This window comes from Dendroctonus ponderosae, unplaced genomic scaffold, assembly GCF_020466585.1.
Source record: "Dendroctonus ponderosae isolate FM_Combo_2020 unplaced genomic scaffold, Dpon_F_20191213v2 Dpon_F_20191213_4, whole genome shotgun sequence".
Classification (NCBI taxonomy): Eukaryota; Metazoa; Arthropoda; class Insecta; order Coleoptera; family Curculionidae; genus Dendroctonus; species Dendroctonus ponderosae.
In genome coordinates, this window is record NW_026018611.1 from 2,305,173 (window position 1) to 2,333,047 (window position 27,875).

General features: G+C 44.4%; 9 protein-coding genes across 16 annotated transcripts; 5 read left to right on the forward strand and 4 right to left on the reverse strand.

Annotated features, from left to right (window-relative positions):
• Nucleotides 1–185: 185 nt before the first annotated feature.
• On the reverse strand, nt 186–2,526 carry LOC125502383 (splicing factor, suppressor of white-apricot homolog; the record flags this gene model as incomplete). Its single annotated transcript, XM_048665568.1, has 6 exons — nt 2,125–2,526; nt 1,890–2,065; nt 1,672–1,835; nt 1,396–1,609; nt 1,249–1,334; nt 186–479 (listed from the first exon to the last, which is right to left on the reverse strand). Coding segments are annotated over exons 1-6 (1,119 nt in total), but the record flags the coding sequence as incomplete, so codon positions are not given.
• Nucleotides 2,527–2,613: 87 nt separating this feature from the next.
• LOC109543774 lies at nt 2,614–4,101 on the forward strand. Its single transcript, XM_019913639.2, has 6 exons — nt 2,614–2,973; nt 3,057–3,126; nt 3,178–3,361; nt 3,414–3,535; nt 3,594–3,739; nt 3,794–4,101. Exons 1-6 carry the CDS (start codon nt 2,955–2,957, stop codon nt 3,928–3,930), a joined length of 678 nt encoding a protein of 225 aa, XP_019769198.2. The 5' UTR covers nt 2,614–2,954; the 3' UTR covers nt 3,931–4,101.
• LOC109543767 lies at nt 4,057–11,476 on the reverse strand. Of its 4 annotated transcripts, XM_048665552.1 has the most exons (14): nt 10,905–11,475; nt 10,693–10,845; nt 10,483–10,639; nt 8,533–8,698; nt 8,247–8,475; nt 7,832–8,162; nt 7,306–7,777; nt 6,743–7,250; nt 6,455–6,692; nt 6,252–6,400; nt 5,998–6,184; nt 5,816–5,942; nt 5,437–5,761; nt 4,057–5,381 (listed from the first exon to the last, which is right to left on the reverse strand). In XM_048665552.1, exons 1-14 carry the CDS (start codon nt 11,041–11,043, stop codon nt 4,933–4,935), a joined length of 3,630 nt encoding a protein of 1,209 aa, XP_048521509.1. In that variant the 5' UTR covers nt 11,044–11,475; the 3' UTR covers nt 4,057–4,932. The 4 variants fall into 4 exon arrangements, with proteins under 4 accessions (XP_048521509.1, XP_019769186.2, XP_019769185.2 ...); XM_019913627.2 differs by having other exon boundaries at nt 6,252–6,397; nt 7,832–8,475; nt 10,905–11,476; XM_019913626.2 differs by having other exon boundaries at nt 4,057–5,378; nt 7,832–8,475.
• Nucleotides 9,083–10,449, forward strand: LOC109543775 (adenine phosphoribosyltransferase). Its single transcript, XM_048665584.1, has 4 exons — nt 9,083–9,191; nt 9,247–9,343; nt 9,886–10,123; nt 10,183–10,449. The coding sequence occupies exons 2-4, from the start codon at nt 9,252–9,254 to the stop codon at nt 10,396–10,398; spliced, it is 546 nt and encodes a 181-aa protein (XP_048521541.1). The 5' UTR covers nt 9,083–9,191; nt 9,247–9,251; the 3' UTR covers nt 10,399–10,449.
• A 26-nt stretch (nt 11,477–11,502) lies between the features above and the next one.
• LOC109543773 (uncharacterized protein F58A4.6) lies at nt 11,503–12,616 on the forward strand. The gene is made up of 3 exons (XM_019913635.2): nt 11,503–11,705; nt 11,812–12,113; nt 12,169–12,616. The coding sequence occupies exons 2-3, from the start codon at nt 11,839–11,841 to the stop codon at nt 12,554–12,556; spliced, it is 663 nt and encodes a 220-aa protein (XP_019769194.2). The 5' UTR covers nt 11,503–11,705; nt 11,812–11,838; the 3' UTR covers nt 12,557–12,616.
• On the reverse strand, nt 12,607–17,196 carry LOC109543776 (vesicle-associated membrane protein 2). 3 transcript variants are annotated; one of them, XR_002172521.2, is made up of 6 exons: nt 17,054–17,196; nt 15,370–15,581; nt 15,237–15,316; nt 15,122–15,173; nt 12,970–13,184; nt 12,607–12,916 (listed from the first exon to the last, which is right to left on the reverse strand). XR_002172521.2 is itself a non-coding variant. In XM_019913644.2 (6 exons), coding segments are annotated over exons 1-5 (360 nt in total). In that variant the 5' UTR covers nt 17,056–17,190; the 3' UTR covers nt 12,607–14,446; nt 14,971–15,001. The 3 variants fall into 3 exon arrangements, 2 of the variants coding, with proteins under 2 accessions (XP_019769203.1, XP_019769200.2); XM_019913644.2 differs by adding an exon at nt 14,971–15,015 and having other exon boundaries at nt 12,607–14,446; nt 17,054–17,190; XM_019913641.2 differs by having other exon boundaries at nt 12,607–13,184.
• A 208-nt stretch (nt 17,197–17,404) lies between these two features.
• Nucleotides 17,405–21,113, reverse strand: LOC109543771 (histone-lysine N-methyltransferase PR-Set7). Its single transcript, XM_019913634.2, has 7 exons — nt 20,871–21,113; nt 18,864–19,050; nt 18,715–18,812; nt 18,553–18,662; nt 18,308–18,498; nt 18,104–18,251; nt 17,405–18,053 (listed from the first exon to the last, which is right to left on the reverse strand). Exons 1-7 carry the CDS (start codon nt 20,878–20,880, stop codon nt 17,988–17,990), a joined length of 810 nt encoding a protein of 269 aa, XP_019769193.2. The 5' UTR covers nt 20,881–21,113; the 3' UTR covers nt 17,405–17,987.
• On the forward strand, nt 19,097–20,591 carry LOC109543770. Its single transcript, XM_019913633.2, has 6 exons — nt 19,097–19,373; nt 19,426–19,646; nt 19,701–19,939; nt 19,996–20,126; nt 20,176–20,308; nt 20,365–20,591. The coding sequence occupies exons 1-6, from the start codon at nt 19,194–19,196 to the stop codon at nt 20,541–20,543; spliced, it is 1,083 nt and encodes a 360-aa protein (XP_019769192.2). The 5' UTR covers nt 19,097–19,193; the 3' UTR covers nt 20,544–20,591.
• A 24-nt stretch (nt 21,114–21,137) lies between the features above and the next one.
• On the forward strand, nt 21,138–26,936 carry LOC109543768 (LIM domain kinase 1). 3 transcript variants are annotated; one of them, XM_048665553.1, is made up of 18 exons: nt 21,138–21,189; nt 21,307–21,464; nt 22,119–22,227; nt 22,277–22,391; nt 22,447–22,577; nt 22,632–22,802; nt 22,896–22,991; nt 23,054–23,186; nt 23,253–23,614; nt 23,669–23,810; nt 23,867–23,953; nt 24,013–24,112; nt 24,166–24,289; nt 24,354–24,469; nt 24,526–24,668; nt 24,723–24,877; nt 24,935–25,080; nt 25,130–26,936. In XM_048665553.1, the coding sequence occupies exons 2-18, from the start codon at nt 21,431–21,433 to the stop codon at nt 26,296–26,298; spliced, it is 3,333 nt and encodes a 1,110-aa protein (XP_048521510.1). In that variant the 5' UTR covers nt 21,138–21,189; nt 21,307–21,430; the 3' UTR covers nt 26,299–26,936. The 3 variants fall into 3 exon arrangements, with proteins under 3 accessions (XP_048521510.1, XP_019769188.2, XP_019769189.2); XM_019913629.2 differs by lacking the exon at nt 21,138–21,189 and having other exon boundaries at nt 21,268–21,464; XM_019913630.2 differs by lacking the exons at nt 21,138–21,189; nt 22,896–22,991 and having other exon boundaries at nt 21,268–21,464.
• Nucleotides 26,937–27,875: the final 939 nt, after the last annotated feature.

A 27,875-nucleotide genomic window follows, 5' to 3' on the forward strand; every position in this document is an offset into this window, starting at 1 on the left:
AAGTGTGTCGCAGGATACCCTCTAGGTGATAGTTCTTGATTACTTTTTGGTAAATAATTCGTTCTTATTGCGAAATAGGAGCACTATTTATCAATTTGTAATAAAAGACGTGAAGAAATTCTGTCTTTTTTAAAGACAAAAATTGTTGAGGCAAAATACCCAATAAGAAGTTTGTAAAAAAATGAATCCGCCTCAACAATATAGAACTTATCAACAAACTTACCTCCTTGTTCGCTGTTGATCACCGAATGCCTCCAGTACTCATAGAACTGCTGAACATAGTAGTACTGATGATATTGTTGCTCCAACGTCATCTGGTTCATCAGCTGCATTTGATTGGCCGCACTTGGTTGCTGAGTGATTAGAGGCTCCGACTGCCCATTGGAGCCTTGAATGCGGTTGACTAGTTGCGAGTAGGCGCAATCGGCAGAAGGTCTATACGGCAAGCTGAGCCGACTTTGCCCCAATGGCGGGGTGCCCTGTTCCGGAAAGAAAAACAAATGTTATTCGGTGAAGGCCGTCAAATGTGCCGAGACCTTGAGGATTAAGGTCGGACAAATAAAATGAAACGTTTAGTGCGTGTACCAGGCACTGTGCGCCAAGGTTTGCAGCGAGCAGGATTATTGCTGGAATGCGTTGAAACTTCGGTAGTTGCTGGAAATTTCCGTTGCTCGTAATTAGAGCAGTTCTTTACACAGCAAGTAGTCAGCGGCGCTGGTTTCCTTAACGATAAATAGTAAAAAAAGGAAAAAATAGTCTGAAGTTCTGGGGCTAAAAATAACTGCATGCGGCTGCCGTTCTGGGGCTCGGCTATTGTCTAAAGGGCACCTGTAACATAAAACACATCATTATTTTTAGAATGCTCTTTCAATGGACGACTAAAGTGATGTAGACCATGTTGGGAAACACTGATACGAACCTAACTGAAAAAACACAGGTTTCCGGGATCTTTCCGCTGCATCGGGCGAGCGGCACCGTTTTAGTGAATTTTACCTCGTCTCTTACCAAACAAAAGCTCAAACTTTCAAGCATTCATTTATTTACAAATCTGAGAACTTTTGGGGCTTCGCCCCCATATCACAGTCTTTGGCCAAAACCTTACTAGCTAAACTAAACAGTTAATGAGTCAAGAGACCACCACACTTACACAATATCAAGTCCGTTCCAGGCTACCTTCAAATTATCTGTAATTCTATGAAAAATCAGCGACTGTTTAAGCTTAAAACTGATGAATTCTTTGGCACCTACCGGTTTGCCGCTTGTTGATACTAAGCTGGGGTGGAGGTAGTGAGAGTCCTGGTCACTGTCTTGGGACGGCTCGGCTTGAGTTTCATCTAAATTTTAAACATTGTTCGTTTCTTAGAAAAGCGCAATAGAAAAGTCGGCAACTCCCACCTGGTTTTTTGCCACACTGAGGTTGATATCTTCCATTTTTAAACGCCCCTAGAAGATGCCGGTAGAATTTATAAAGCGGATCCTGCACTGTGAGGAAACTAAACTGGGGGTTATCGGCCTGCTTGGCTTTGATGAGAATCTCCATCTGGCATCCTTGACGGCACACGAACAGCGCGGTCTTTTCAATTCTCGCATATTCTTTCAAAGTCTTCGGCTGTAGCACCATTCATTCATTTACTAATCTGTCTGAATTTAATGGGGCCGTGCTTTACTTACAATGTTAATATCTACTGGTACGTCCAGCACAGGTGAGGGCTTATAGGGCTCATCCTCTTCCTCCTTTTCCGGGACAGTCGGTACTCCCTCTTTCGGCTCGGGGTTTGACGACTGATTGTAGTCAAACGCTATTGCGTTGGTTTTTTCCCGTTTGGCAGCCTCTTCTATGTATGTGTGTTTCTTTGTAGTGGAGCATTTTCAGCGCATATCACCCTTACCTTTATACATTTCCTCCTCCTCCTCATTGATCTGCAAAGAGTAGTACCTTTCCCTGTCACACAGTTCTTCCAATTTCTTCTCCGACTCGCTCAACCCCAGCCAGCGCAGAGTGTCGTAATCCTCTCTGCTTGCCTCAAACTTCTTGAGATCAGACAGTGTGCCTCTTCCATCGTATCTAAACGGAGTACCACTTGCTGCGGTTTACTGCGGCTTTCGGCCTGCAGGCGATATTACCTGTCTATCCTTAGCGACTCCTGCCCCATCCAAGGTATGAGGTGTTTGCCTTGGTCAATGAAAAGGGCCTTTTCGTCGTCGCGGAATATTTTGCACGAGTACCCAAATACCAGGAGTTGATCCAGGTTCTCCTCTACTCTGTTCTTGCGTAAAATGCCCGAATCGGAAGAGCTCCATTGGGACATTTCGGCACGGCCCAGCGCCTTTCAGCATATAAATCCAACAAAACTGGCAAACTCTTCATCAATCAAAATTCACAACATTTCACTAGCGCATATAAGTCAGCCTGACTCGTTGTTTCAATGACATGCGCGAATGGCCCCCCCTGTGACAGACGTTTGCTTTGCTTAACCTAACCTCAAACTCACTTGCGCATGTCATTTAAACGACGAGTCAAGTTGGCTTATATGCGCTAATTTCAATTGTCTATCAAGATCACGAATGCCAATCCACAGATCACAGACGTTCACACTTTGTGATCCAAGACTGTTGACTAGTTGTGATCTGTGGATAAGTAGGTCGTTTCGTCGAGAGTCGTTTGAGCCCCTCTGAATTTTTCGTTTTTTCTGGTTTTACTTTAAAGAACACTTTAAATTAAGCAGTGTCAGCTAAAAATTCCTAGATGGTCCATTAATTAACCCAAAACGCACTTTCAACTTTTGAAATTCGAACGTGAAGACGGAGTCGGAACATAACCCACACAAACACACCGACTTTACAGATTATTTATGGCCAAAAGGTTCAATTAAAATAAAAATACCTTTGTGTTCAGAGACAGGTAGTATTTATAAAGCAAGTTCTCCCTTGACTCTGCTTGTGTTAGCCTTGAAATGAGCGACAATCCTAAAGGTATCTAACCGCCAGCCCAATTTCACATTTGGGGCCAAGCCCTCCATCTTCAACGTTTCTTGGTTAATTTGAACAAATTTCAGAGCGCGTGAATGCAGTCTTGCCTCAAGATATCCTGCCCGGTCCAGACTTAGCTAAAAGCGAAGCTGTAGAGTGAGTTTTATTGAGTGTCTGCCTGCCTTAGTTGCTGATGTAATATTTCAGCTATATTCAGTCTTTCATCAAACAAACAGTGCCTAGCGCCGATTTGAGAAATCTGAAGACCGATTTGAAATGGCAGTTTCTGTTGGAACATCACTCGGTGATCAAGGCGAAGAGGCGGAAGCAGAAGAAAACGTTCCTCACCAGGCAACAGAGGAAGAGCATGGGGCTTTTGAAACTGCCATCAGTAAGCGCTTGAATGCTCCTTGACTATCATTGTTTTATTTGGAGTTTTCCAGGAAGGCTGGAACTATCAGTCGCTGGAAAAGATGCGAAATTTATGGCAGGATTACATGAGGGGTAATTTAGAACTGGTGAACAGGGCGCCCTCATGTTCAGATCAGGAATGGAACAGTTTTAGGTAAAACCCGAAAGATACGGCAAACAGTGTTTAAGTACTGAGTGCGTGTAATTTTTAGTGTGATTGTTGCAAAATCAGAAATGGTAGGAGCTGAACTTAAAGTGGTCAAATCCAAGGTGCCCAGTTTGATTGGCATGAGCGGCACGGTTGTTTTGGAAACGAAAATGTCCTTCCAACTAGTCACTCCTGAGAACAAACTAAAAAGTACAGACTCTAACTCCATGTTGGCTCTAAAACATTACGATCTGTCTGTTTCAGCGATTTTAAAAGACACCTCCGTGTTCGAGTTTGTTATTGACAAGTTAAAGTTCACCTTTTTCGGAAAGCACCTTGCAACCAGGCCCAGTGATAGGAGTGTGAAGAAAATCAAAAGCATCATGCATCCAGATCTATAGTGAACAGTCGATGACTTGTGGACCTCCACGGGTGCTGCTCTTGGGGCGGTAAATCATTTGTGATCGACCGCCCATGCCATTTAGGTCAACTTAGCACAATTGAGAAAGACATTGAAACCCGTTATGTTTCTTTATAAAATAGTATATCATTAAAAACAATGTATTTGTAAACAGTTACCAAATTATTAAGGTCGAAACTTTACAATTTTGAGCAAAACATCTCAAATTTTGCAATTCGTCTATGACTTAATTATTTGCTACGGATGAGGCGTTCGTGCCTTTCCCGATTGAAGTGCGAATTCCTGATTTGTACCCGCTCACAGCTTGCTCAACATGCGTGGGGGACTGAGCGCAAGAAAAAACTCCTGCTCATCAACCTTTCGCCCTGTAAATATTTCTATTTTTTCACCAGCTGAAACCTCATGACACAACGCCAAATCCGATTGCATCTACATTAAAGAGTCACCTGCAGAAAATATGGTCTAACAGTGATATGCTTCATTTCCTTATATAAAAGCTATTATGAACAATCTCGAATTTAAAGTAACCTGTACATATCACAAAATTTGCAATTTAAAAACGATTTAATCTATTCTGACTAGAGGCTGTTTCCTGCAGGTGCCCTTGGGGATCGAAAAATAGCTTTTTGTCTTATGAGTGATCGAAACGTTCTGCAACGTGACACTACTAGGCACTTTCAATTTTCGACCGAAACCAAAAAGCATTCACTAGTCGAGTAAAAATTCAACTTTACAAGAACATGTGTTAATGTACAAATAAAAACCTTTATGCAAAACAAATAAATCAAAAAAAAACACAATATACAGAAGCGAAATCTACAAAATTACAATATGTATAAAGTCGTTTTTAAGCAATTGAGGCATAGGTCAGATCTGAGTGATATACATGAAAACGGAAGCCTGTTTGCTTTAAACTGAGTGGTGCTCTTTTAGAGAAATTCTACACTGTGTACCTGCGATTACGAGAACTGGTAATACAACTCTACAATGAAGTTTCTTCACTACCGGCCGAGTTATTTTCAGATCCGCCAGTTTTCTGTTCGTTCGAACTCTCGGTTGGTGTGACTACTTTTTCCGTGTCTCCACACGTACTAACGGTGCCATTATCATTAACATCCGTTTTTGAAATTTCTGGGGATCGTGCCGAAATCCCGTTTTCACTGTGCCCTTCAGCTTTCTCACTTTTCAAACCCACTGTTTCGCCACTTTTACTTGCCGCCACTTTAAACACTGCTGACTCCTTAGCCTTCATCTCATTCGATTCATCTCGTAATCGCTCCTCCCTCTTAGATCTATCCTCTTCATCCGCTGTTTTCAAATTTGTATTTGCACTGATATTTGTGTCATTTTGAATGGTTGCCGGCTTTAAAGGCTCATCGCGTATACTGTGCGACGTGACGGACTCTTCGCTTGAAGGCGCAGCAGCTCCTGCTAAAAGTAAGGCGGTCATAAATCAAAGCAAGACAGTGAGGCCAGTCTTACTCACTTGACTTACAGGACTCTTTTATGTGACATGTTGATTCGGTCTTCTTCGAGTGGACCTCCGCAGCGTCCAAATCGCCATTACTAGGCTGACTGGGCGGTCGCTGCAAGACCAACCCATTTGTTGCTGCTGCTTTGCCATCGGTGCCCTTGACGTCCATCATTTCCTTGACCTTGTTTTGATTGATCTTTTCCAAGATCACTTCTAAACTCTTCTCATTCTTCACCGGTGCGAATTCCTTCACCTTTCTGCCCAATGATTTTGAATTGCTACTTCTCTGACTTGCTGGATTGGCTGCCCTGCTTGCTGTCGAGTACTTGGGTCCCACCTAGAAAGCAAGATCGGTTATCTGGCGGATGTAAGAAGGCTTTTTTCTACTTACGCCGGCATTGAATGGATTCTGGCTGTTCGTGGAAGACAATGAAGATACGCTCATGTTCAGGCCAAAGCCGGCGGGCAAGGCAGGAGGCACCAAGCCTGCTTCAGCCATTCTTCGCGAGTACCACAAGCTGGATACAAAGTAGTTTTTAACATATGCGGTACTTATACGGGTAGAAGAGGTACCTATGACATGCGGCCATAAATCGCGGATCGTAGCTCGGGTAGCCGCCAGCTGGATAGAGAAACTGGTTGGGGTTCAGCGTTGGGCTGCCCAAGTTCGGAATGAACGGGTTGGATCGAGTGAACGTCAAACTGGTTTTGTCCCGTTGCTGTTTCAACGAGGAGTTGGATGCAGTGGTTGTTGTACTAGCTGGAATCCAAAAGGTTCGAATTAGTTTAAAAATGTAGCTGGAAAACTGCGGCAAACTCTTCCTTACCTATAGTGGAATTGGGCTTAGTTTTCGGTGAATGGGGACTTCTGGGGGACTTCCTGCCGCTTCGCGGCGAAGTCTGCTGCAACTTTAGTGGATTGAAGATCGGCACGGAGCTCAAACTGATCTTCAAATCGTTCACCGGGGACCCACTTCTGAAAAAACGCGTACCGTCGGCAATTGCCGGCCCAAAACTCGTGTGTACGTACCGCGATTCCTCACTAGAGTGCGGCGCAGCCGATTCCAAATTGCCAATATTGCTCATATTGCTCAAGTTTACAGTGTCCGGCGCCTTCTCACTAATCGGCTTTAACGTTTTGGGGTCAATTTTCACGATAGAGTGTTTCTTAATCTCGCTCTTTTCCGGCTTCGAAGCAGTTTGTTCCTTGTTCTTTTCGGGACTGACCTGAACCTGATACATCGGCTTAACGCCGGAAGCAGGATTCCCTGAAAACCTCATCGATAGATCGGCCCTATTAAAACCAGGCGTCGCTTACCTAAGTAACGAGGCATGTTTCGGCCCTTGAAGAACTTTGCTGGTCTCACCGTCTTCAAGTCAGTAGCGGATCGGCCTTGGCCATTTCCCGTGGCACACTGTGCAGCTGCAGCTGCAGCGTTGGCCAACTGCTGCGCTTTGGCGTTTTGGTTCACCCGAGCGATTTGAGAATTGATTTGCGAATTCCAACTTTTCGGAGGATCCCTCAACGTCTTGTATCCGATGGAAGTGCTCGGTTTCGTCTTCATCGTGGGCATCTGGCACAAGGAAACAGGCGTGTCCCCCTGCTGGTTTTCAGCATCTGCAGGTTTTTCGGAATCCTTGACATTTTGCGATGTGGATCGCAAATCGTTCTGCGCCCCCACTTGCTCCTCGGTTGGATTTTCTGCAAGCGATTGCTTCAATGCGCTCAGATGCTGGCGGTGTGAAAGATGAGCTGGTGTTATGATAGGGGTATGAACGTGGCCACTAGATGACCTCCCCGGCGACTGATGCGTCGGAATCAAGCCCTGCAATAAGACAGACCCAGTTAGAATTCTGGCTGAATAAATTTCGCCGAATTACCTCAGATTTATCCAGTGTAAAATCAACTACTGGCCTTCCTCCGTTCATCTCATGCACTTTGATACAGTCTGGCAATTTTGACATGTAACATGGCACGTTGCCAGAATTGCTGTTTTTCCGCTGTATGGCCGGCTTCGGCTGTCGGCTCAGCTGCGCGTAATTCAAACTTTTGCTACTTAGTGTCGGCTTCGAGCCGCCGCTGTCTGGCGTGATTGTCAGAATGGGAAGCGATTTGTCAGTCACATCTGCATGTCTGAGCTCCCCGTTGGTCCGCGCGTACTTCGAGTGCTTCTTCATATTCGTCAGACCCAACGAGTGGTTCAGAATTGTCGGTTTTGGCTGCTTGGTGGGAACGTCCGGCGTCGTTTTTCTCGCTTCGTCGCACCTCCTTTTCAAGCTGTTGCTCTGCTTCAGCACACTGTTTACTTCAACTGCCGGGTTGACTACGTTCAGCAGCGTCTTGTTCTCAGTGCTGAAAACCAAACACAAATAAGCTCAGGATGCGTTGATAATTCGCGCACTTTACCTCAAATCTATCACCGCATGAGAGTTAGTGTTGTCCGACTTCGTGCTGCACATGCTTTTGCTGATCGTACTAAACACTGTTGTAGTACCACCACAAGAAGAAAGCGACACGCAACTCGTACTACTCAAAGGCATCACAGATAGCTCACTATTCAAATTCAAAGACGCGCTCAGTTCTACAGGCTTAGGAAACGGCAGGCTTGGAACTTTAAATTCCGCTGCAGTTGATGAAGAACTTGTGCTCGGAGTGTGGTTGAGGTCTGCCGATGCCTTGGCTGCTATGCTTGCGCCGTTCACATTCAGCTTGGCAGCCTTGCCGATGTACTGCAATTCTGGAAGCGGTTTTTTGGCAGCATCAGACACTTTTGAGTCTCCGGGGCCACTCTGTGCATCCGCCGCTGTCTCTAGGAGCTTACTTTCGGTTATTACAACTTCGCTTTTGAAGTTTTCCGTGGCTTCTAGCAGCTGGAGCATTCCGGATTCCTGGATTCCCGTTATCGACATCTCGCCATTCTCACTTATTCTCAATTGAACCTCTTTCCAGTTCGTGGATGACGCCGTTTGCTCCTCACATTCTGAACATTCCAGCTTGGCTTTTTTCACTCTGCTCTCGTAGATTTTGTAGGTCAGATCTAACGGGTTTTTCTGCAAGTGCAAGAACAAACACTAAAACGCTTCTTTGGGCGCCTACTAAAAACGTACCCTTTTCCATGAGTAGATGTAGGCCACATCAATAAGGGTCAGTGAATAGTCGAGATTGTCTTCCTTGAAAAACACGTCCACTTTGTGCAGATCAGTGAGTTCATATTTGGCGTGGATCAGTTTCTTCAAATGAGAAATTGACACTGCACTGGAGCACCGTATGTACCTAAATCAAAAAAAAAAAAAATTCTAAAAGAACCTAATTGCCATGGGTTACTAATGGACGACCCCCCGTAACACAATGGACAGTTGGTAGGTTTTTCAAATTTGCGAGTCCAAAAGACCAGACGCCCCCTTGTGGCTAAATAATAACTACAAGTTAGGTAGTAAATTGACACTACTGACACTCAACTGTCACTCGACAACGAGTAATTTGACGTCTCACAGCGCCCTCATAGTTGAACTCGCGAATACTTACTTGACAAATACGCGGGCTGGTCACAAAGTGGAAACCAACCAGTCGTGGGAAAAAAGAAAATTGAATATTTAACAATCAAACTACGCGTTGAGTAGATAAGATTAAAAAAAAATTGACGCCGCCACTGGAGGACCATATTAAGGTTGAATAACCAAGCACTTGGAACTGAGAGAGCAAGACGACCAAACCATTTACAACAACAAAGTCCATTTCCGATAGATAAAAGCCAAGAGATTGTCAGGTTTGGTGACTTTTGTCAGTTAATTGTTGATTGCAACTGGAGGGGCTTCTTTCAGCGACAATGGCACAACTGAACGATGAAGACAAATTGAAACTGATCAAAGAGGCTGTGAAAAGTTATCCGGATTTTCCGGTGGCTGGAGTGCTTTTCAGGTAAGTTGAAAGGTGATTCCGATGTGCTAAAAGCGCGTTTCCCTGCAGGAAATGCAGCTTTGGTCTCGGATGGTCACGCATGAATGTGCACGGTTGTCGGGTTTTCAGAAAAGTCATAGAAATAGCAGTTTTTGCTTTGCTCAAAGAACAGGTAAAAAAGACAGTTTTAATTATTTGCTAGAAAATGACCCAAGCAAAAAACAGTTGATTGACAAAAGTTTTCGTCGTTATGACAGTTATGGGTGTTTTACCACAAACCCCAAATGTTTAGGCCACGCTAACTGGTAAAGATTTAAATCCGGCGAGTTTGTCTGGCTTTGCGACGGTTTAAGTAGTCTTAAAAACGCACCAGTTTCAAACAATGGCCGCGTAAGTCGAACTGTTTTTGTTCAGATGTGTTCCAATTGGTGGAATTTGCAAAATAGTGAGCCTTCGCCCAAGCTCAGGCCTCCCATGTATTGATTTTTACACTGTCAACTAACCGGTTACCAAGACAAGACATGCAAAGTCCATGACCAATCGGCAAATGTTGGAATTTCCAGGGACTTATTCAGCGTGCTACAGAACCCGCCACTATTCGCCCTACTTAAGGAGTTGCTGACAAAGAAGGCCCAGGAAATAGCGCCAGCAGTGCAGAGCGTCGTGGGCTTGGACGCCCGGGGGTTCCTACTTGGGCCCCTCATCGCTCTGGAGTTACAAATACCGTTTGTACCCATTCGGAAGAAGGGCAAATTGCCTGGTAAAGTGCGCAGTTTGAAATACGCCCTGGAGTACGGAGAGGTCGGTTTTAGGGCAAACTGCACCCCAAAGTCATTCGCACTTAATTGCTCCTTGTTTAGGATACTGTGGAGATTCAAGAAGGCGCCATCCGGCCAGGGGAGCGGGTGCTCATAGTGGACGACTTGTTGGCCACTGGGGGCACTTTAAATGCCGCCTGCCAACTGGTGGAACAAGTCGGGGGCCAAGTGGTACGCAGCATGATTGTCATTGAATTAGTGGGCTTGAAAGGAAGGGCCAAACTACCCGTAGAAGTCACATCTCTAATACAATTCTAATGCCGTTCCAGTTCTTTGAGCAGTTGATCAAATATACGTGATTGCCTGCCACCTGTGAGATTGATTTTGCCACTAGCCACGTACCTTGGTTTAATACAGCTCCCGGTATAACTCAAAGTGAAATCAACGGATTCATCTGGGGCCAAGATGTAGTCAAACCTGGCCGATATCTCCTGCTCAGAGGGGGATGGTTTAGCTGTTGGGTTGGCCTCGTAAAAGGCTTTCCGTCTTTTTGCTTCATCTGAAACGTCACCAAAGGGTCAGTTACACCTAAGCACTACGCTCCAGACTCACCTTGGTACAATCTTGGGACCAACTTGTAAACGAGAGCCTGTAACGTTTTGTCCTGCCTAATGTTGAGCAGTGGTTTGCTTTTGTGCACTTGCACATCACAAATTGGGCAATACTTGTGTGTATTCAGGTACCGGACTATGCAACTGCGACAAACTGAAAGGAACAGAGTTGCTTTAGAGTGTTGTTTGGCTACGGCAGGAGACAACACTTACATGTGTGTAAACATTCGATGATTGTGGTAGCATCAATGAAGTAGCCTTTACATAGCCCGCAGGTAATGCAACTGTTCAGCTGGCTTATAAGACTCTTCCGGGGCCTCAGCATCATAATCTTTGAATCGCCGTTATCCATTTACATTGTTAAACAATCTCTTTGGTGAATGTCTCCAAGAAGTAGGTCCTCACATGTCCATATTGTGTATTTTCGCTTTTATCAGCAGCTTCGCCGTCTTGTTCGACAACCAGACGAGGTAATACGACAGCACCGAAATGGGCATGGGTAAGGGCTCACTGGATAGCGTGGGGCTTTTTCCAATATTTACGTTTTCAATGCCTGGACATCATCCATTCCACTGATTGACAGTTAGATGGAAAAAATGGCGTCTCCAAACAAAACACACCGTTCCTTTATAAGGCTTCGCTAGTTCCACTACGTCCCGATGGCCGACGATAATTTACATTGCGGTCAACAGTATTTCGACGCCTAATAGACTTTAAAACCGTTTAATTTCTCCGCACAAACATAGCAGAAATCATACGCATTAATACTAGCAGTGCCACCAACGTATAGCAAAAAAAACACTGCTGAACATGTGAGGACACCAGCAAGCCAGTGGCGCCTTGTTGATTTTTCTCTGTGAACGGCTCTCAAATTACACTTTTGTATTTATGAGTCATTCTAGAGAGGCTCTGCATCCACGCTTGAAGGCCAGAAAGTGAATCAGTAAAATGTAGGCAAATTATTGGCTAAAAAAAGTCCTAGAAACCACAATTAGACTGAAGTGGAAAACTGAGGTTAGTTTTTCTTCTTTGTTTACAATCCTACTTCTACTGACAGCTCACATAACCCCGGTACTGAAAGTTGACTTGAATTAAAACCGGTAAAGCAGAAACAATACAGTTTTCCAGAACAGCACAGTGTTCATATATGGACACCTTTCTGTGGATTTGCAGCCCCCAGCTCTATCACTATGAGAGAATTGATTTGAGTGCAGAAAACTGCAGGCATTTAAGGCCTGTTAATCTGCCAAAACGGCCGCTGAAGGCCCTGAAACTGGACTGCGTTTTTGTGCATTATTTCGTTAAAGCTATGGATGAAAGTTCCGTTTATCGACGCGGTGTTTTGGACACTGTTCAAAGGTGGCGAGCTCCTGATGTATTAATCTTGACCCCCACAGATAAAGATCTAATAGATTATAACTGGTAAGGTGTGCGTGCCCTGCTGAACCCATGCAATCTGAACCGTACAAGTTTTTAGGAATGCAAGAGTGTACAGAATGGTTAGGGAGAGGTGCGAAGTTGATTACGCATTTAGTTGGCTATCAACGCTAGGAGGGGCATTTTCGGCACTAGGGGACTATTTCGAAAATTGCGCCGAAACGGCAGGTAGAATATCGATGCAACAACTGATATTGGCAGCCAGAATAGGCGACCCAAATGTCCAGGCCAGGTGTAGGCTCTACTTTAGCCTCAGCTTAATCCAGAAGAAGAGGTTCCAGCTAGCAAGCAGAATCATCAGACAAGAGTACCATTTGGCACAGCGCCAAGCTGCTATAGATGAACGACTAGTCAGAATGTGCAAGGGGATTTGGGCCAAGCTGCAATACGAACATGGAACCCACAGAAAAAAAACACCAGTAGACTAAAATGATACACTCAGGTCTAACTGCTGGAAATGAAATAAAAGTCCCAAGGATACACTTTAATCTGTATACTTTCAATATGTTAAACCATATACATGAAATGCTGAGACTAATTTCGAAAGAATATCCACCTAAAGTCCCATAGTCATGACACTTATCTATTGAAAAAGAACTGTAAACTTCATCACATTGAGATTATAGATGTGTAATACACGAGTTCGTCCGCCTTAAAACTTAACAGATTTTCATAAAAATCGAATAGAAAAGCAGTTTTGCTGAACGCTATTTCTAAAATATACACTGCATTACATATGTTAAACGCTATTTCGTCATTACTTAATTGCACTATATTACATGTTGGGGCTAAAAACGGAAACTTGCAATAAAGGCGTCTGTATTATTGTTAGAAATATCACCGTCAGTGGAAATCAATCAGGAGGTGAAGCCCATAGAAACGAATAAACCTTCCATAAGAATCCTCTGAACGTACTAGACGATCCCATCAGAGCCGTTTAAGACTTGACCGGGGCGATTTTAGTATCGGCCGGGGCGACCGCCGGCTCCACTGGGCTAATCGGGGCGTATACGGCCGGAACAGCCGGAGCCGCTTTCTCCTCGGGCATAAATTTCACTGGAAAAAAGTGGGTTAAATGGGTAAGTCGGCCCCTTTGGCTTCACTCTCCGAAGGAAACGACCGTTTGCGCTCAGTAACAACTGAATGGGGAAACTGTTTCGGTAGGCAATCGCTTTTACGCTAAATATGTTTTTGCTGAAGTGTAGCTCTGTCTGTCTTTCTGTGTTGAAACAAGCCAGTTTAATGATGAGGGTGAAATGCAGTAGTAGATGTTATGATTTCAAGCAGCAGAAAATGTGTTAGAAAGGTCCCTATATGAGTAAGATGTAATATAGGTCATGCTGGACAAATGTTTCTTGTACGAAATTTACCTGGTGGTTGCGGTTGCTTTGCTGCTCACGCTGCTCATCTGACTTTTGTACATCAAATGTGCCCCCAACCACCTTGATTTCTCAAACAGTGGTCGCGAGCTTGCTCGACCATTTACAAACAAAACTAGTCTATATTATATGTATAGGTTTTTACATTGTTATTGACTAGAACACATTTAATGTTATGGAAAAACAGTATTCCCTATGGGCACAGCGGGGCTCATCGATAATTATGGTCAATGCAGGTAGGTTTAGAAAAAGAACGCCCAAAAACGCCAACTTTGCGCTCTAAAACTACAAAGTGTGACTTGCGAAATCAAAGTTAGTGCGTTGGACGGTTTTTTCTATATCCACCAGCTGCCGCGAGCAAGAGTGTAGTCTACGTTGGGCCACCCTGTAGAATGTCGCAACGCAATTTTAAAACCGATGGTTTTCACGAAACATTTCCTAGTTTTGGGGTCCCAAAAGGAGGAAGTTGGAGTTAAGACAAAAGTGGTTTCGTGTTCTTGCTACACACCGTACGACCTCAAATCAGGTCTGGTAGACGTCCCAAATAATCGTAATTTAAACAATTCTATGACCTATCTCTAGACTCCTTTATCAAGCGTCCTAAACATTTTACAGAGATTTAACTTATCCAATATAGTACAACTTTCAATTGTTATTGAAAATCGCTTTTTTACATTGACAATAATCTGGTAACATTTACCCTGAAGAAGCGGTATATTTTGGCGTACACTGATTTTACTAGAACTAGTTTTCGATGTTCTGCACATTTGTTGCTCTGCGGATGCTCTTCGACCCATTAGGCAAGTGAGTTGGAAACGCTCAAACTGTAGACCAAAATATACCCAGTCTTATTGAATTAATGCAAATATGTTGAGATGATGACACTGTGCATGTTTATATTTATATAATGGTTGGCCGTTCTTTTTTTGCCAATTCAAACTGCAAAAGAAAAATCGGAAATAGTTTAGTCTAGGCGCAATGGTGGCTGTGGGCTTCCAACATGCACAAGCTCACTCAAACAAACACCTAATTGGATTGTTGCGATTCGCGCCACTCTAGTTGGTTCATGCATTTACCAAAAAATACTTGTCACATGCACGAAACACAGCTATGAACCTAGAGTTGCCAACGCTTAAGAATGTTGCTTTTAAAGCCCACATCTTAACGGAAAAAGCCGTTAAATTGTGAAATTTGGAACGCAACAAAGCAACTATTATCGACATGCCGGTGTGTAAAAATTGGCAACTCCATCAGTGAATAGGTGGCTAATCGACAAGATGAAAAAGGGGGTGATTCTAAAGGCAAAAGTCTCTATGCACAGAAAGACAGACAGTCGAAGCAGTAGAGAGCGTCCCAAAAGAGTGTTCTTTCTGTTGAGAATTCACCGGAAGCGACACCCTTTTGGTGGGCCCTGAATGTCCACAAATTCACACAATATATATAAGTAGGGGGAGAGAAATTACCGAATTTCTGTCGGGGGCGCGCTTATGACAGTTACATGAAGTTCACTAAAGAGAAAAAAATTGTTACTCTTGAGCTTCCTGCTGCTGAAAGCAGCTTAAGGGGCTTCGGTGGCCAATGAATTCGCACCTAAGATAATTGAAATCTACTTACTGATAATGATGATTAAAATTACCAACCCAATCACGCCCATTATGATCATCGCCTGCAATCGAACAGTAATATAAACAATAGTATGGGCGCATTTCAATTGATTCGCACGCGTTACCTTTAAGTTCTGCAGCCAAAATTTTCGTTTAAGTTTCCCCGCCTGCTGTTCGAACTGTGACGCGCCCTGCTGCAAGGCATCTACAACAATCGATTATCGAAACAGCTTCAGAGTCTGCCTTGGTGGCACTCACCAGCCCTGTCGTCCAGCTCAGAGAGCTTCTGATCCCTTTCCAGCACCTTTTCCACGTTGGTTTTCATAATGTCGACCACCTCATCGACCTGCGCCTGGGTCTGTTTCAGCCTCTTTTCCGCTGCCATTTGTTGGGGCGTTCTCGGACCGCCCACGATACCATCGTCTCCTCCAGCCCCTGGACCTCCCGCTCCTAAAGTATCACCTGCCGACCTAAATTTCCGATTAAGATAGTCGTTTTTGATACAAGGGCGAAAAATGGATTATCGCCCTCGTTTCGAACAATACTTTTTATTCGAATAAAGGCCATAACACGAATAATACGTTATAATAAATTAAAATTGCCACAAATAACAGCCGTCAACTTCATATTTAAAATTTGATGTCAATGACATTTTTGAAATTGTCATGTTTTGACGTTTGTAATTTTTCAAAACCGTATTTTCGTATGCATATGCAAGTGAAACTGTGAGTGTTGAAAATCCAAGTGCTGCTTTCACGGTACGGTGCTTGTAGAAGATGCATATTTTGCATAAAATCTTTAAAAAAATCGTGTTTTGCTTGTGCAACATGGGCGAGTGCCAAAAATAGACCATTTGAACGACTTGGAGACTGAACTTGTAACACTGAACAAAGTTCGAATTCACAAATTGCAAGTACACTTTAATTTATGATCAATAGTTCTCTATAAACCTACGTAATTCATCGAAAAAGCCTGTCGTTTACTTTTTAATGAAAATACGTATTTTATACAATACAAATACATATTTTATGACAGTGACACGTTCAATTTGTCACACTGGTGCGTTCTGGAAGCCTCAGGTGTTTAATCTTTAGTGTTACTAAATGTCTAAATCCCAGTTAAATCTGAGCCACCCTGTGTATACTTTTGCTGTAGTTTATATTACAGTACAGTTACCTGTAACTCTGTGCAATGTTGCCGGTTATGCTTGACTGACATTGTTGTGTGTCATTGGAAGAAGTAGTTAGTTAGTTGTTAAATTCTATTATCATTGTAATAATGAATCACGTCTGCTAACAGTTTATGGGTAACACCCTGATATTTTACGCTTTTATTAGCCGAATGCCGCCCACCCAATGCTGTTTTGCAAGCTTTCTGTCACAAAAGGCACTTGCTTCAGCGAAGCAAGTGATTAAATGAAAATAAACGCAAACAGCCGCGGAACGGTGATTGCGAGTCGTCAACATGCAGAAACAGGAATGAGGGAACATGATTCTGAGGCTTAAAGATTAATTCGCAACTTGAACTTTGGCCTAGTAATGCGCTTGTGCCAACAGAAACAAACCATTTCAAAATCAATTTTCCACGATAAAATTACAATGGCAATAAAAACTATGCAGGTTCCACTGGCTGAAAATAAGCCCCAACATTCCGCAGTCATTTTCGCTGCAATTGAAAGAGCGCTGATAAACTATCGGATTCACGCCACCCACGAGAGCACTAACATTGCGGATTTAATCAATAGTCCTTCTATCGCACCGGGGTGTATTTAATTAAAATAGAAAGCAACGGGCCAAGGCACCTAAATCCAATGTGCCGCGCTAAGTTGCCTTTGAACTGAGCCCGAAAAAATGGGGATTCGCCCCGCGTCAAGTCGGCGCCCTAAATTGCCCCCCCGATCGCATATCGCACAAACAAACAACAACCAACAGATGGTACTTACATGGTGCTATTCTAAATGGAACTTTATCGTGAAAAGTGGAACTGACAAGGAAAATGGGCACTATTCAGTTGTTTCGGTAAAACAGCGGCTCTAACTAGGTTTCCCTTATCGACGCGCGTGACGTCATGCTGGCGCTTCGCGCATACGCATAGGGGTGCGGCGCCCAGGATAGCATAGGTCAGGTATTCATTAATGAATTCATAGGGGGCGGAAGCAGTTTCGCGTCTTTCCGATTTTTTCCTGCATTTTCCCTTCTTCGCACTACAGGAAACTGCTTTTCGTTTACTCGCTTTTATTGCTCTCACACTCTAGTTCAAACAGCAATTTACATAAACAAAAACGACTGGGAAATGAGTTGAACTAGCCGCAGCCCTCTCTACAATTATATTACGTTTTCCAACAATTTCACTAATGACCTTATCTGACCGATTAGCAATGATAACATTCAAAAATACACGTTACAGGACAATTTACGGAAGTGTTGCGAATTGAATAATCCTTTGCCCGATAAATTTAAGAGCCGACGCAAGAGGTTTAGGCAAAAAACACTTTTCAACATAGTTAAACTACTGAGAACAAGCAGATTGGCCAAATTTGCTGATGATGCAGACCAACATTATCGAAGTCAAATGCCTCGCCCCCGTAAGGCAGTGAGGGATTGGAAAAACCGCCACTACCTCACGGGTTTCTTCAAATAAACAGGCAAATTTGGCCACCCCGTACAACTCCAATCACGCATAAACAACCACGTATGTGCTGGACTGCGAGCCCAACTCCGTTAAAACATATTAGTAAAACTGAGAAAGACAAAACCGTTGAACACCTTTTGGTAGTGATTGATGTGGAATTTGCCATAAAATCGATAAATACAAAGTACTACTCCTCATGATCTAAGCTCTAAGCCTTTAACAGAGGCGTGGAAAGGGTTGCTGAATTAATAGGCCAACCATGGATGGTGCTGTAAAGACTCTTTCGACCTATCGCCGTAATCGTACAAGATCTGAAAAAGCCAGCCGTTTCAATGGCTCTTCAAGCACTAAACCAACAAACCTCTTCGCCCTTTCTTATGTCGTCTTTTGCGAGAAGAACTAATCGCGGCTTCTTATCAACCATTATGGTTTTGGTCACCAGGTTTGGGTTGGACCGGGAATGGTTCACCAATCGGCCTAATCTCCCAGTCTCTTTAGTGGCGTCAATGCTGGAAACAATTTGGAGTTACTCCAGTAACTATATCTATATCGGTGCACAAATTACCAATACTGCAGCCCGTTGTGCTTGAAATAATACATATAACAGCCGGCGGTCTCGTTTTGAGCGTAGACTTCCTCCCGGTCCTTCGCCTCCATTATGTCCACCAACTCGCCGCTATACTCCACAACAAACTCTCCTTTGGAAAACTCCTTGGCAGCCACGACGCCTCGGCCTTTGCTTCCGAACAGCCTCACCTTGAATTGAATCAACATTGAAATTCTGGGGTTCCACAACTAATCATCACCCACCTCCAGGCCTTCTTCTGCGCCCCTTCTGACGAGGTTTTCCAGAGCCAGCTGCTGCTCTTCCAACACGGTGGTTTTCGTTTTCCTTACCGATCGCCTTACCGGGAAATACTCTATAAACAGACAGAGTTATTGACTGTTCGCCTCGCCTCAATGGTGAGTTACCTGTTAATTTTAGCTGTACATTTTTGTTCGATTCTTTGATGTCCAGCCCCTTTAGCTCCCCATTTCGGGTGCCATTGACTGCGTTGTCGCTTAGTAATCTGCAAAACGCACCCGTTAGATGAATGGTTGGTTGTTTTTTTCACGCTCACTTTTTCCTGGCTTTGGGAGCCGGAGGGTGGTTCACTAGGGACTTTTTGCAGTTGTTTTCCTCATTGTGGTCGCTTCGCAGCTCGATTCGATGTGGAGTAGGCGGCGTGCCGACCAGACTGCCCATAGTCAACAACTTCTGTCTTCGGGTCTGTATCTGCAAAGGTGTGGAAGGCAGGTTTGCCGATGCTGCAATGAATTGACAATAACAGAACACGGTAAGGCCAAGTGAGCACCTGGGCAGGTTGAAAGGGCGCAGTGAAGTACGTCAAAATTGAACATGCACTTATAGTGTAGAAGTTCCCAATAATCTGATAGCGGCCCCTTGGAAAATGGTCGACTGCATCGAGAAAGCTGGCAAAGAGCTGAACGTGAACAATCAGGACATCGTCAAGTATCTGTGCGGCATCGAGGAAGAAAGAAGGAATTTGGAGAACATCATCCAAAAGCAGTATCAAGAACGAAAAAAAATCGAGGCGGACATAGAAAGACTGACCTATAAGCTGTGCCTGGTGAGTAGCTGGCCTCTTCATCAATCATCAATCGCTGAAATCGAGTCTTCAGATCAACAAAAGCCTCTCGATGCGAATCAAGGCGAAAAACAACTACGACAAGACCATAGAGGAAATCAAATCCCACTACGACAAGCTGGTGGACAGTTCCAACAAGTTGAAGCAGATCGTCGAGAAAAGCCAACAGGAACTAGACGATATCATGAACAAGAAAACTGGCACGTCGGGCCCTGAAGGCGAGGAAGTGCAGATGCTGTATATGAAACCCACTGAGTAAGCTTCCTTTCTCACACATCTGGTTTTTGACCCAACAAAATACGTTTCAAGAAAAGCCAGTCTAGGCGATTGTTCGTGCACATACGCGCCTGAAAAACCGACCAAACAACAGGCCGCAGCAACCAACGGCACCAACGCGCTTAGTGAATCGAAGCATTCAGCAACCGACCAGAAATCTACGGGAGATGCAGATAATGCGAAAACACTGACTAGTATGGGACAAATTACTGATCCCAATCCGGCCAATGGGAACAAACCGCCTGGGTCAAAAAACAGCAGCTTAACGCCAGGTAGGAATTTCACCGCCATGGATGGAACGTTTTGGACGGCTCATCCTCATCGGCAGGGCGCAGCGACCTGTCGGTTCCCAGCACCAGGGCTGCTTCGTACAGTTCAAGAAGGAGCTCCACAGACCCTTCGACCAGCAGGGAAGACAGATCCAGGCCCGCTTCCCAGGTTCCTGCTGCTATGCCCAAGGTATATTGAGTGGCGAATTGGGGCAGTCTGATAAACATTTACTCGCCAGATGCCGGCAATTGAGAATAGTGAAACCACTACAGTGTACCATATGGATAAACGAAATCGATTGCCCGAACAGACCGATGACAGGTCGAAGAACTTACTGCTTTCGCGCCTGAAGACCAGCATTTCGAAAGGCTGTGAGTATTCAGGCGGTGGTGGCAGAAATACCTCGCTACTGCTTTCCAATTCACAGTTCCTGCCAGCGTCGCCACCCCCAGAGAATCCAAAACAGTCGCGGAACGCAACCCCTCGAGTATAGATCACCGAGTGTCTGATGCACAGGCAAACAAGCTACAAAAGCGCAGCCTGCACGACATTTTATCTGTTGATTCTTCGCCCGATGCTAAACAAGACTTTTCTCAGATTCTGTGAACTAGAGACGAAGCGTTTGGGTTTTCAGTAAACAGCCCCAAACCCTGATTTGTTCCTGTCTTATTCCGGCTGCAGTTTGGTTGATCGTAGACTGACGAACCATCCATGTAAAGAGGGCCTCTGGCCCAATCTATTTCATGCACTAATAATGGATTTTATAAAGTAATACTAAGTTGAGGGCAAATTGCAGGTTATGTTTTTAGCACAAGCGAGTTTCACTGAAAACTGCCTTCAAAGTGGGACATCGGCTTCGGAAATAGCCAGTTAGATGACCGCTGTTTCGATAAGCAACCAGTGGTCATTAATGACTAGTAATTATTCACTTACCCCGAACCATCTTAGATTTTCCAGGTTCACAACAACAATTGGAACAAACTAATAAAAAGTGACAGAATATTTAAAGTCAGCAAGGCGCTCAATGCTTGCAAAAACGTTCCCCTTTAAGCCGCCTTGCTGTGGCACGTCCATTAAGTGAATTTTCCTCAAAAAACGAAAATTATGCCATTATKTGGATTTGGTTTCTAGTTTACAAACAATTGACGTTTCACTGGACGCCAGTGACGACAGTAAAACCATAGAGTAAGTAAAATAATTATTTTACTTTCTCTATGACTGTCTTACTGTCTTAAGTCCGGTCTACACGCGGGTAATTTTTTTTTAAATAAGGCCGCTCATTATTTGTTATGCTTGATGTTCCTTATGCGAATKTCTGCAAGGCACTTAGCTTGCTTCGCAAAAGTTCATTTTTGTTGAGATTTTACAGGGAGTTTGCTGTTTTCCTGCATTGTGGCAAACTGTGATCAGGACTTCAGCTAGTCTGAAATGTCACTGCTGCTACACTGCTTCCTTGATCGATGTAATTCCTGAACCCTATTAGTGACTGGAAAATGCAGGAAGATGTGGAAGAAATCCTGCAAAACGGTACGTTTAGCCCATTTTCACTGAATTCCTTATGCGCTGTGCAAACGCCTTTTCTCTTGGTTTTAATTGAAAAGTTTGCTGTTTGTTGTGCGTGGGACGTTCTGAAGTGTCGCAGATGTATGGTATTCGTTTTTATATTTTCCGGGTTGTAGAGCGGTCCAGACTTCGGTGTTTTCTCACCGATACCAATGGGCCCTAAAGTTCCCACCCGGAAGCCTAGTTTTTCTCTCAAATCGCTCAAATATCCGTCAAATTCCTACATGGTAAACAAGATGTTTTATTTCAGTGTGCCAGACTTGTCAACATTTCGCCAGTTTTTTCGATTTTCTTCATGTTTTCCAGCTCCAAACTGATCTGGCTTTGCAAGTTCTTTTGATAATTTTAGCGGTTTGGGGGATTCCTCCTTGTATTTGTTCAGATACCTGATTTTTTGTTAGAATGGAGAATAGCTCTGACAACGCCGCGAACATCAACAAACTTGACCCATTGTTATAAACAATGTAATTGATTGTATTGTTCTTCCTGTTCTTTGCATGTTTATGAATGTACGCACGTATAAGTTCAGAGCTTTCTAACGGTTGAAATTTGACAAAAATGCTAATTTTTTAAATTTTTTGCAAATTCTCTGGTGCTGTTTTAACATTACTCCTTTAGAGCCTGATGCCTCCCTGATCTCAAATGTATGCTCCGGCTGCCTCAATCTTCTGGACGACGAGGAGTTTATCTCCGCCTTGGGTCAGGAATGGCATATGGACTGCTTCAGGTGATTGCTTGCCCTCCTTTGGTTTCTCAGCCTAACTGCAGAATTGCAGGTGCTCCGCTTGCGACGCCTCCCTCTCTAACTGGTACTTTGAGAAGGACGGCCTACTGTTCTGCAAGGACGACTATTGGGCTCGCTATGGAGAAGCCTGCCAGCAGTGCAGCCAGGTCAATATCTTCAGGGTCTGTCCATTTGTTTTTTCAATCAATTTTTACCCACTAGGTTATCACCGGTCCAGTCATGGTGGCTGGGGAACACAAATTCCATCCGGAGTGCTTCTGCTGTGGCTCCTGCGGATCGTTCATCGGCGACGGAGACTCTTATGCTTTGGTGGAGCGATCCAAACTCTACTGGTAAGTCTGAACTGGTCCAGAGCAATGGCGTTGAGCTGCTTTACTGTGTTATAGCGGGCAGTGCTATAAGCGACAAATGCAACCGCTGCAGAAAACCGCAGGATTTCCATTTGCCAAGAAGCCGCATTCCATCCGGTTGGTTGAGGTACCAGCCGGGCAAAAGGGCATCAAACTGTCCAAGGATGTCATGTTGTCCGGCAGCAATCAGTGCTTTACTATTTCAGAGTAAGTGGTTGACTATCATCAACTTTAAAACCTTAAGCACCACAGAAGATCGCCATGTCATCATAAAATAACTGGACTAATTTCCTCATTCAGGCTATTGTGGAAACTGCAGGGCCACATTCTGCAGGTGGCCTTCGCCCTACTAACAACAGCTATTAACTCCTGCTGCTTTCCGATTCCTTGCTTTAGGTAGGTTGCCGCGGTCCCAAAATCGCATGATGTGTGTGATTCGAGCCTATGTTCCTTTCCAGGTTGGACGTGAACAATGACTTGATGTCTTTGCACATCGGCGACAAAATTCTGGAAATTAACGGCATCCCTGTCGGCGACACCCCTCTGGAGAACATTGAGAATCTTCTCAGCTACTCAGACACGGTTTTACAAGTAGGTGTTCGTGTCCACATAGCCACACAGTGGCTGACGATCAGACGTTTATATTTATTTCTGCAGCTGACTATTGAGCATGATCCAGAATCGATATCTCGAAAGCTCACTCAGCCATCGAGCCTGGCGCCGAACAGCAGCCCTTTGACCACCACGAAGAGTGACAGCAACATTCCAACCAACAACAACAATACAATCAACATTCCGTTGGATGGCGAAACGAGCAGGAGCAACGAGAATATAATTTGCAAAGATGAGGGCAAAGAGAACAGGAAGGGCAACAACAAGGAGCGCCTTTATAAGCGCAAAGATGAGGGCTACATGAGTGGGACTAGGTCGCGTCAGTTGAGAAGGAAAAACCACTTGGCGGAAAAGACGCAAAGCTTGGACAAGGAGAGGAGCTCGTCCATGAGCCGACTGCTGGACGAGTAAGTAAATCGCATCTGAAATGTCCCTTCCATTGTAATTATCGACTGTAAAAGGGCGCCGAACTCGAAGCGATGCCTGGAATTATCAAGAGCGTATTCCTTCTTGGAGTCTCGGCCCCCGCAACGGGTGTTCAGAGCTTCTGACTTGGTGAAGGGTGAACTTTTGGGGCAGGGGTTTTTTGGACAAGTATTCAAAGTAAGTAGTGTTAAGTCCCCTTTATCAGGTGCTAACACTTCAATGTTGCCACCCAGGTAACCACCAAAGACACATCTGAAGTCATGGTGCTAAAGGAGCTTTACAGAGTGGATGAGGAAGCCCAGAAAAACTTCCTAAAAGAAGTAAGTGCACTAAACACTGGTGAAATAAAATAATGCGTACTAATGCTTGTTTACTGCAGGTTGCAGTGTTGAGATCGTTACACCACAGCAACGTTCTGCGCTTCATTGGGGTTCTGTACAAGGAGCGAAAGTTACACCTTGTTACTGAGTACATTTCAGGTAACTTTGTGCGCCATACAAGGTACTTTTAGAGTGACCATCGTGTTATTTAGGTGGCACTTTGACCGAACTGCTGCACGACTCTGCGCAGCCCCTCCCCTGGGAGCAGCGCGTTTCCTTTGCCAAAGATATTGCTGCCGGGATGGCCTACTTGCATTCCATGAACATTATTCATAGGTTGGTACTGAATCTGAATTGGTAGTAAAGCCGTTGATAACTGGCGCGTTTTTTTCGATTTCAGGGACCTCAATTCCCACAATTGCCTAGTCCGTGACGATAAGACTGTGATAGTGGCCGATTTCGGCCTTGCCAGGATCATTTCCCATGCCACCAATAGCGTTAGACGATCCCCTAAAGGTTCGAACAGTTGAGCAAACCGTTGGTATAAGGATAAACTGAATCCAATCTCATAGGTACTGCCATTAAAAGCAGACAGGAGCGCAAAAAGCGCTATACTGTCGTAGGCAACCCGTACTGGATGGCCCCCGAGATGATGAAAGGCAACAAATACGATGAAAAGGTCGACGTTTTCAGTTTCGGAATTATCTTGTGCGAGGTAAACGGCCTTAGTTGAAAACCCTTTTGTCGCTAAGTGAGCCAATTGGTTTAGATAATCGGGCGAGTGCAGGCAGACCCAGACTTCCTGCCACGCTCTAACGACTTCGGCCTCAACCAGGCGGTTTTCAAGGAAAAGTTTTGCCAGGCCTGCCCCGAGTCCTTCTACAAGATCGTGTTCTTATGCACTGATCTAAATCCAGATAAAAGGTACCTGCCCGTATCTATCACCTTCTTTAGGCCTCCAAACCACTTTAATTGTTTCAGGCCGCCCTTTGAGGTGATGGAGGTCTGGCTGGAATCTCTATCCATGCATCTGGCTGTTGGCATGCCGTTACCGCCCGATTTGGTATTTGATATTCACCACTACAGCGGTCTGAGCCCTAGTAGCTCCGGAAGCACAACGCCTGAAGGTAAATGCTTAGATTTGTTATGAAAGCGGAAACATTGAGGGACTTTTAGGGATACCCTCCGGGCACAGGAGCCCGGCATTGGAGCCCATAACCGAAGGCCGACCGTCTGAAGCTCTGCAGAGCCAAGCGGATAAAAAGTTGTCGCCAGTGGAGGGCAGTAATTCCCTAACTAAAGTGCAATCGACTGGGAGCGCCCCCAGCAAGGAGAAACCGATAAGGCCCATTATAAAAGTGTCTAGTGCGGATAGTTTAGTGAGCGATTGTGATGAGCGCGGGAAACTAATCACTCCTGGTAATTTGGACGTGGTGGATAAATCCTCGTGTCCCACCTATGAGAATTTGGACTTTTTGCGCAATGACAAAATGTTCACTCGTGATGCCGAAAAGTCCGTGTGTGTTAAGAACCTGTCCCCAAACAAGCTGAAAGTAGTGGATAAGCCGCAGTTTCTCGCCACCGCCAGCGAGAACAACTTACGCAGCAACAACTTTAGCGTGCATTTGAGGACAGTGCCGAAGAACTTCACTCGGAACCGCTTCATAACTGAAAGAAAAGGAGCTGAGGGTGGCAGGTGTTTGGAGGACACTCTGCAGAAGCATGCGCTGCTGGCCAAGCAGAGCAACGTGCAAACTCCTAGTAACATCAGCTTGGGAAGCATGAAGACGCCATTGTCTGACGTTGCGAACAAGTTCGTCAAGAACTTGAATACCTCCAACAGGGGCAAAGAGCTGGCATCTTCGTCTCTGGTTAACGAAGCTTCACGGGATAGAAAAGGCGACTTCAATAGCCGCGATGCTCCAGGGCAAAGCAGTTTGTCCCGCCATAGATACACCGGAGAATCTGAAGAGCATCCGATGCACAGAAGAACTCCTTTGGTGCAACGCACGGGAAAGTTTCAGCAAGAAGACAGCCCGTGCAAGGCGGAATCCTCGGGCATTCTAGCGAAGGTGTTACGCAGAACTCCGATTTTCGAGCGCAAGTCCTTCAAGCCGTTGCACGTTGAGCCCAATGCGCCCTCCTCCTCTGTACAAGAGGAAAAAGCGAGCAGCAGCAGCGTCGTACGGAACATTGTTGAGAGTTTCAACAAGAAAAGCGGCGGTCTAAGCTTTGGAAGCCGGGGTGGATATGGGAGGAGCTCTATGAAAGTGATGGGGAACCCCAAGGTGAACCTGAAAGGCGTGGTTAGAGGGGGAGTGGATAACGAGTTTACTGCTCTGTAAAGAATGTGCGTGGCAACAGGGAGAATTGGCTTTAATCCGCGCTATTGCAGGTAGAGTGTTAGTGTGTGTGTACAAGGAAACCCAAGTTCATTCCAGCTAAAACGGTTCTACTAATTTACTACTGTGATAAATCTTAAGTATTAACATATAATAAGCGACTTGAGTATTGTAACAGTTAACATATTTAATATTTGTCTATAGCTTTAAGCGAACAATGGTACCATAACTCTTCTAGGAGTTTAGAGCTGTTAGCCCGTAGATGCGGCCTTTGCTGTATGTTGAACATTCGTCTAAGCAACAGATTTACTAAAATTAAATAATACAGTTTAAAATAACCATTTGATTTAGTTCTACGCAATTCGTTGCTGTTAAGATTAACTTATATTTACGCTGTGATATCAGAGTATTAATTCAAACGTCTAATCTTCTCTGTTTGTCGTTAAAAGTTATAAATGTTAGGTAATCGCAAGAAATATCGTTTGCACACTGTCGGCCCCCATTTGTTATTCTTTACGGACTCACAAGGTTTTGTGCCTTTTCTAACTGCAAACAGGAACTTTCCACATCTGGCTTATATATAATTATTAGTGAGTTTTGATATTTTTTGTATGAATTTTGTAAATAAAATATTCAATTATCATACGTATTTGACTATAAGCTGCTACTTGGAAGTTAAACGGCTTAATTTGCTGGTAATGAATCGTGCTTAATGGGCATTTAGCAAAACGATGAGGTACCTGGCGTGAGTAGGGCTCGTCGGTCTTCGGTGCGGTCCTATTTTTAACCCCGTAGATGAAATCGGTCGATAAATTTGAAATTTCGCGTTGGCAGAGGGCCGAAACCTGCGCAAATAGGGCCGATTGATTTGAGCCGCACGGGAAAAAGCCCCTTTAGAACGTCGACAACACACAGTAGTGTCCACTACTTAAACAAAAAATCGCAACAGTTTTCCGAGCGGTGAAGTTGGCCGAAAAACGCTCTTGGGTAGGTCTAAATGAACCAAATCGGTCGATTTGCATGCGTTATGTTCATTTGCACTCAATGGCTTTGTGTCAGTTCACCCCCTTTTGTCCCTAAATTTGTGATGGTTTTTTCGCTTTTAGAGCACGAGAACGTCGAATGACCAGCACTGTCAAAGCCACATTTTCAGACAACATAAATATAAAAGTTAATTGGTAATAGTCATAATCAATGTGTGTGTGTGTGTGTTGCATGCGTTGCCTCAAGGGCGGATCCAGGGGGGGTCATGGGGGTCATGAGCCCCCCCATTCAATTCTCTATCCAACGATGCCAAAACGAATTCTGTAGCTCGAATAGTTCTTGAGAAACTTCGAAAAAAGCAGCGTCATGTTCAAGTGGATTTTACAACTAAAAAAAAACACGCAAACCTAAAACTTCTTGAATTCAAGTATTTTTTGAGAAAACTGCCCACATTTGCTTATCGATGGTTCACTTTCTAAAAAGACCATTTATTTCTCTCTAGAATGATGTACAAATGAGCGTTCTTGCTCATTTTGCCTCTGAGAAATGAGCAAAAACGGGACGGAAAACATGAAATTTTGGCATAATCTTGCACC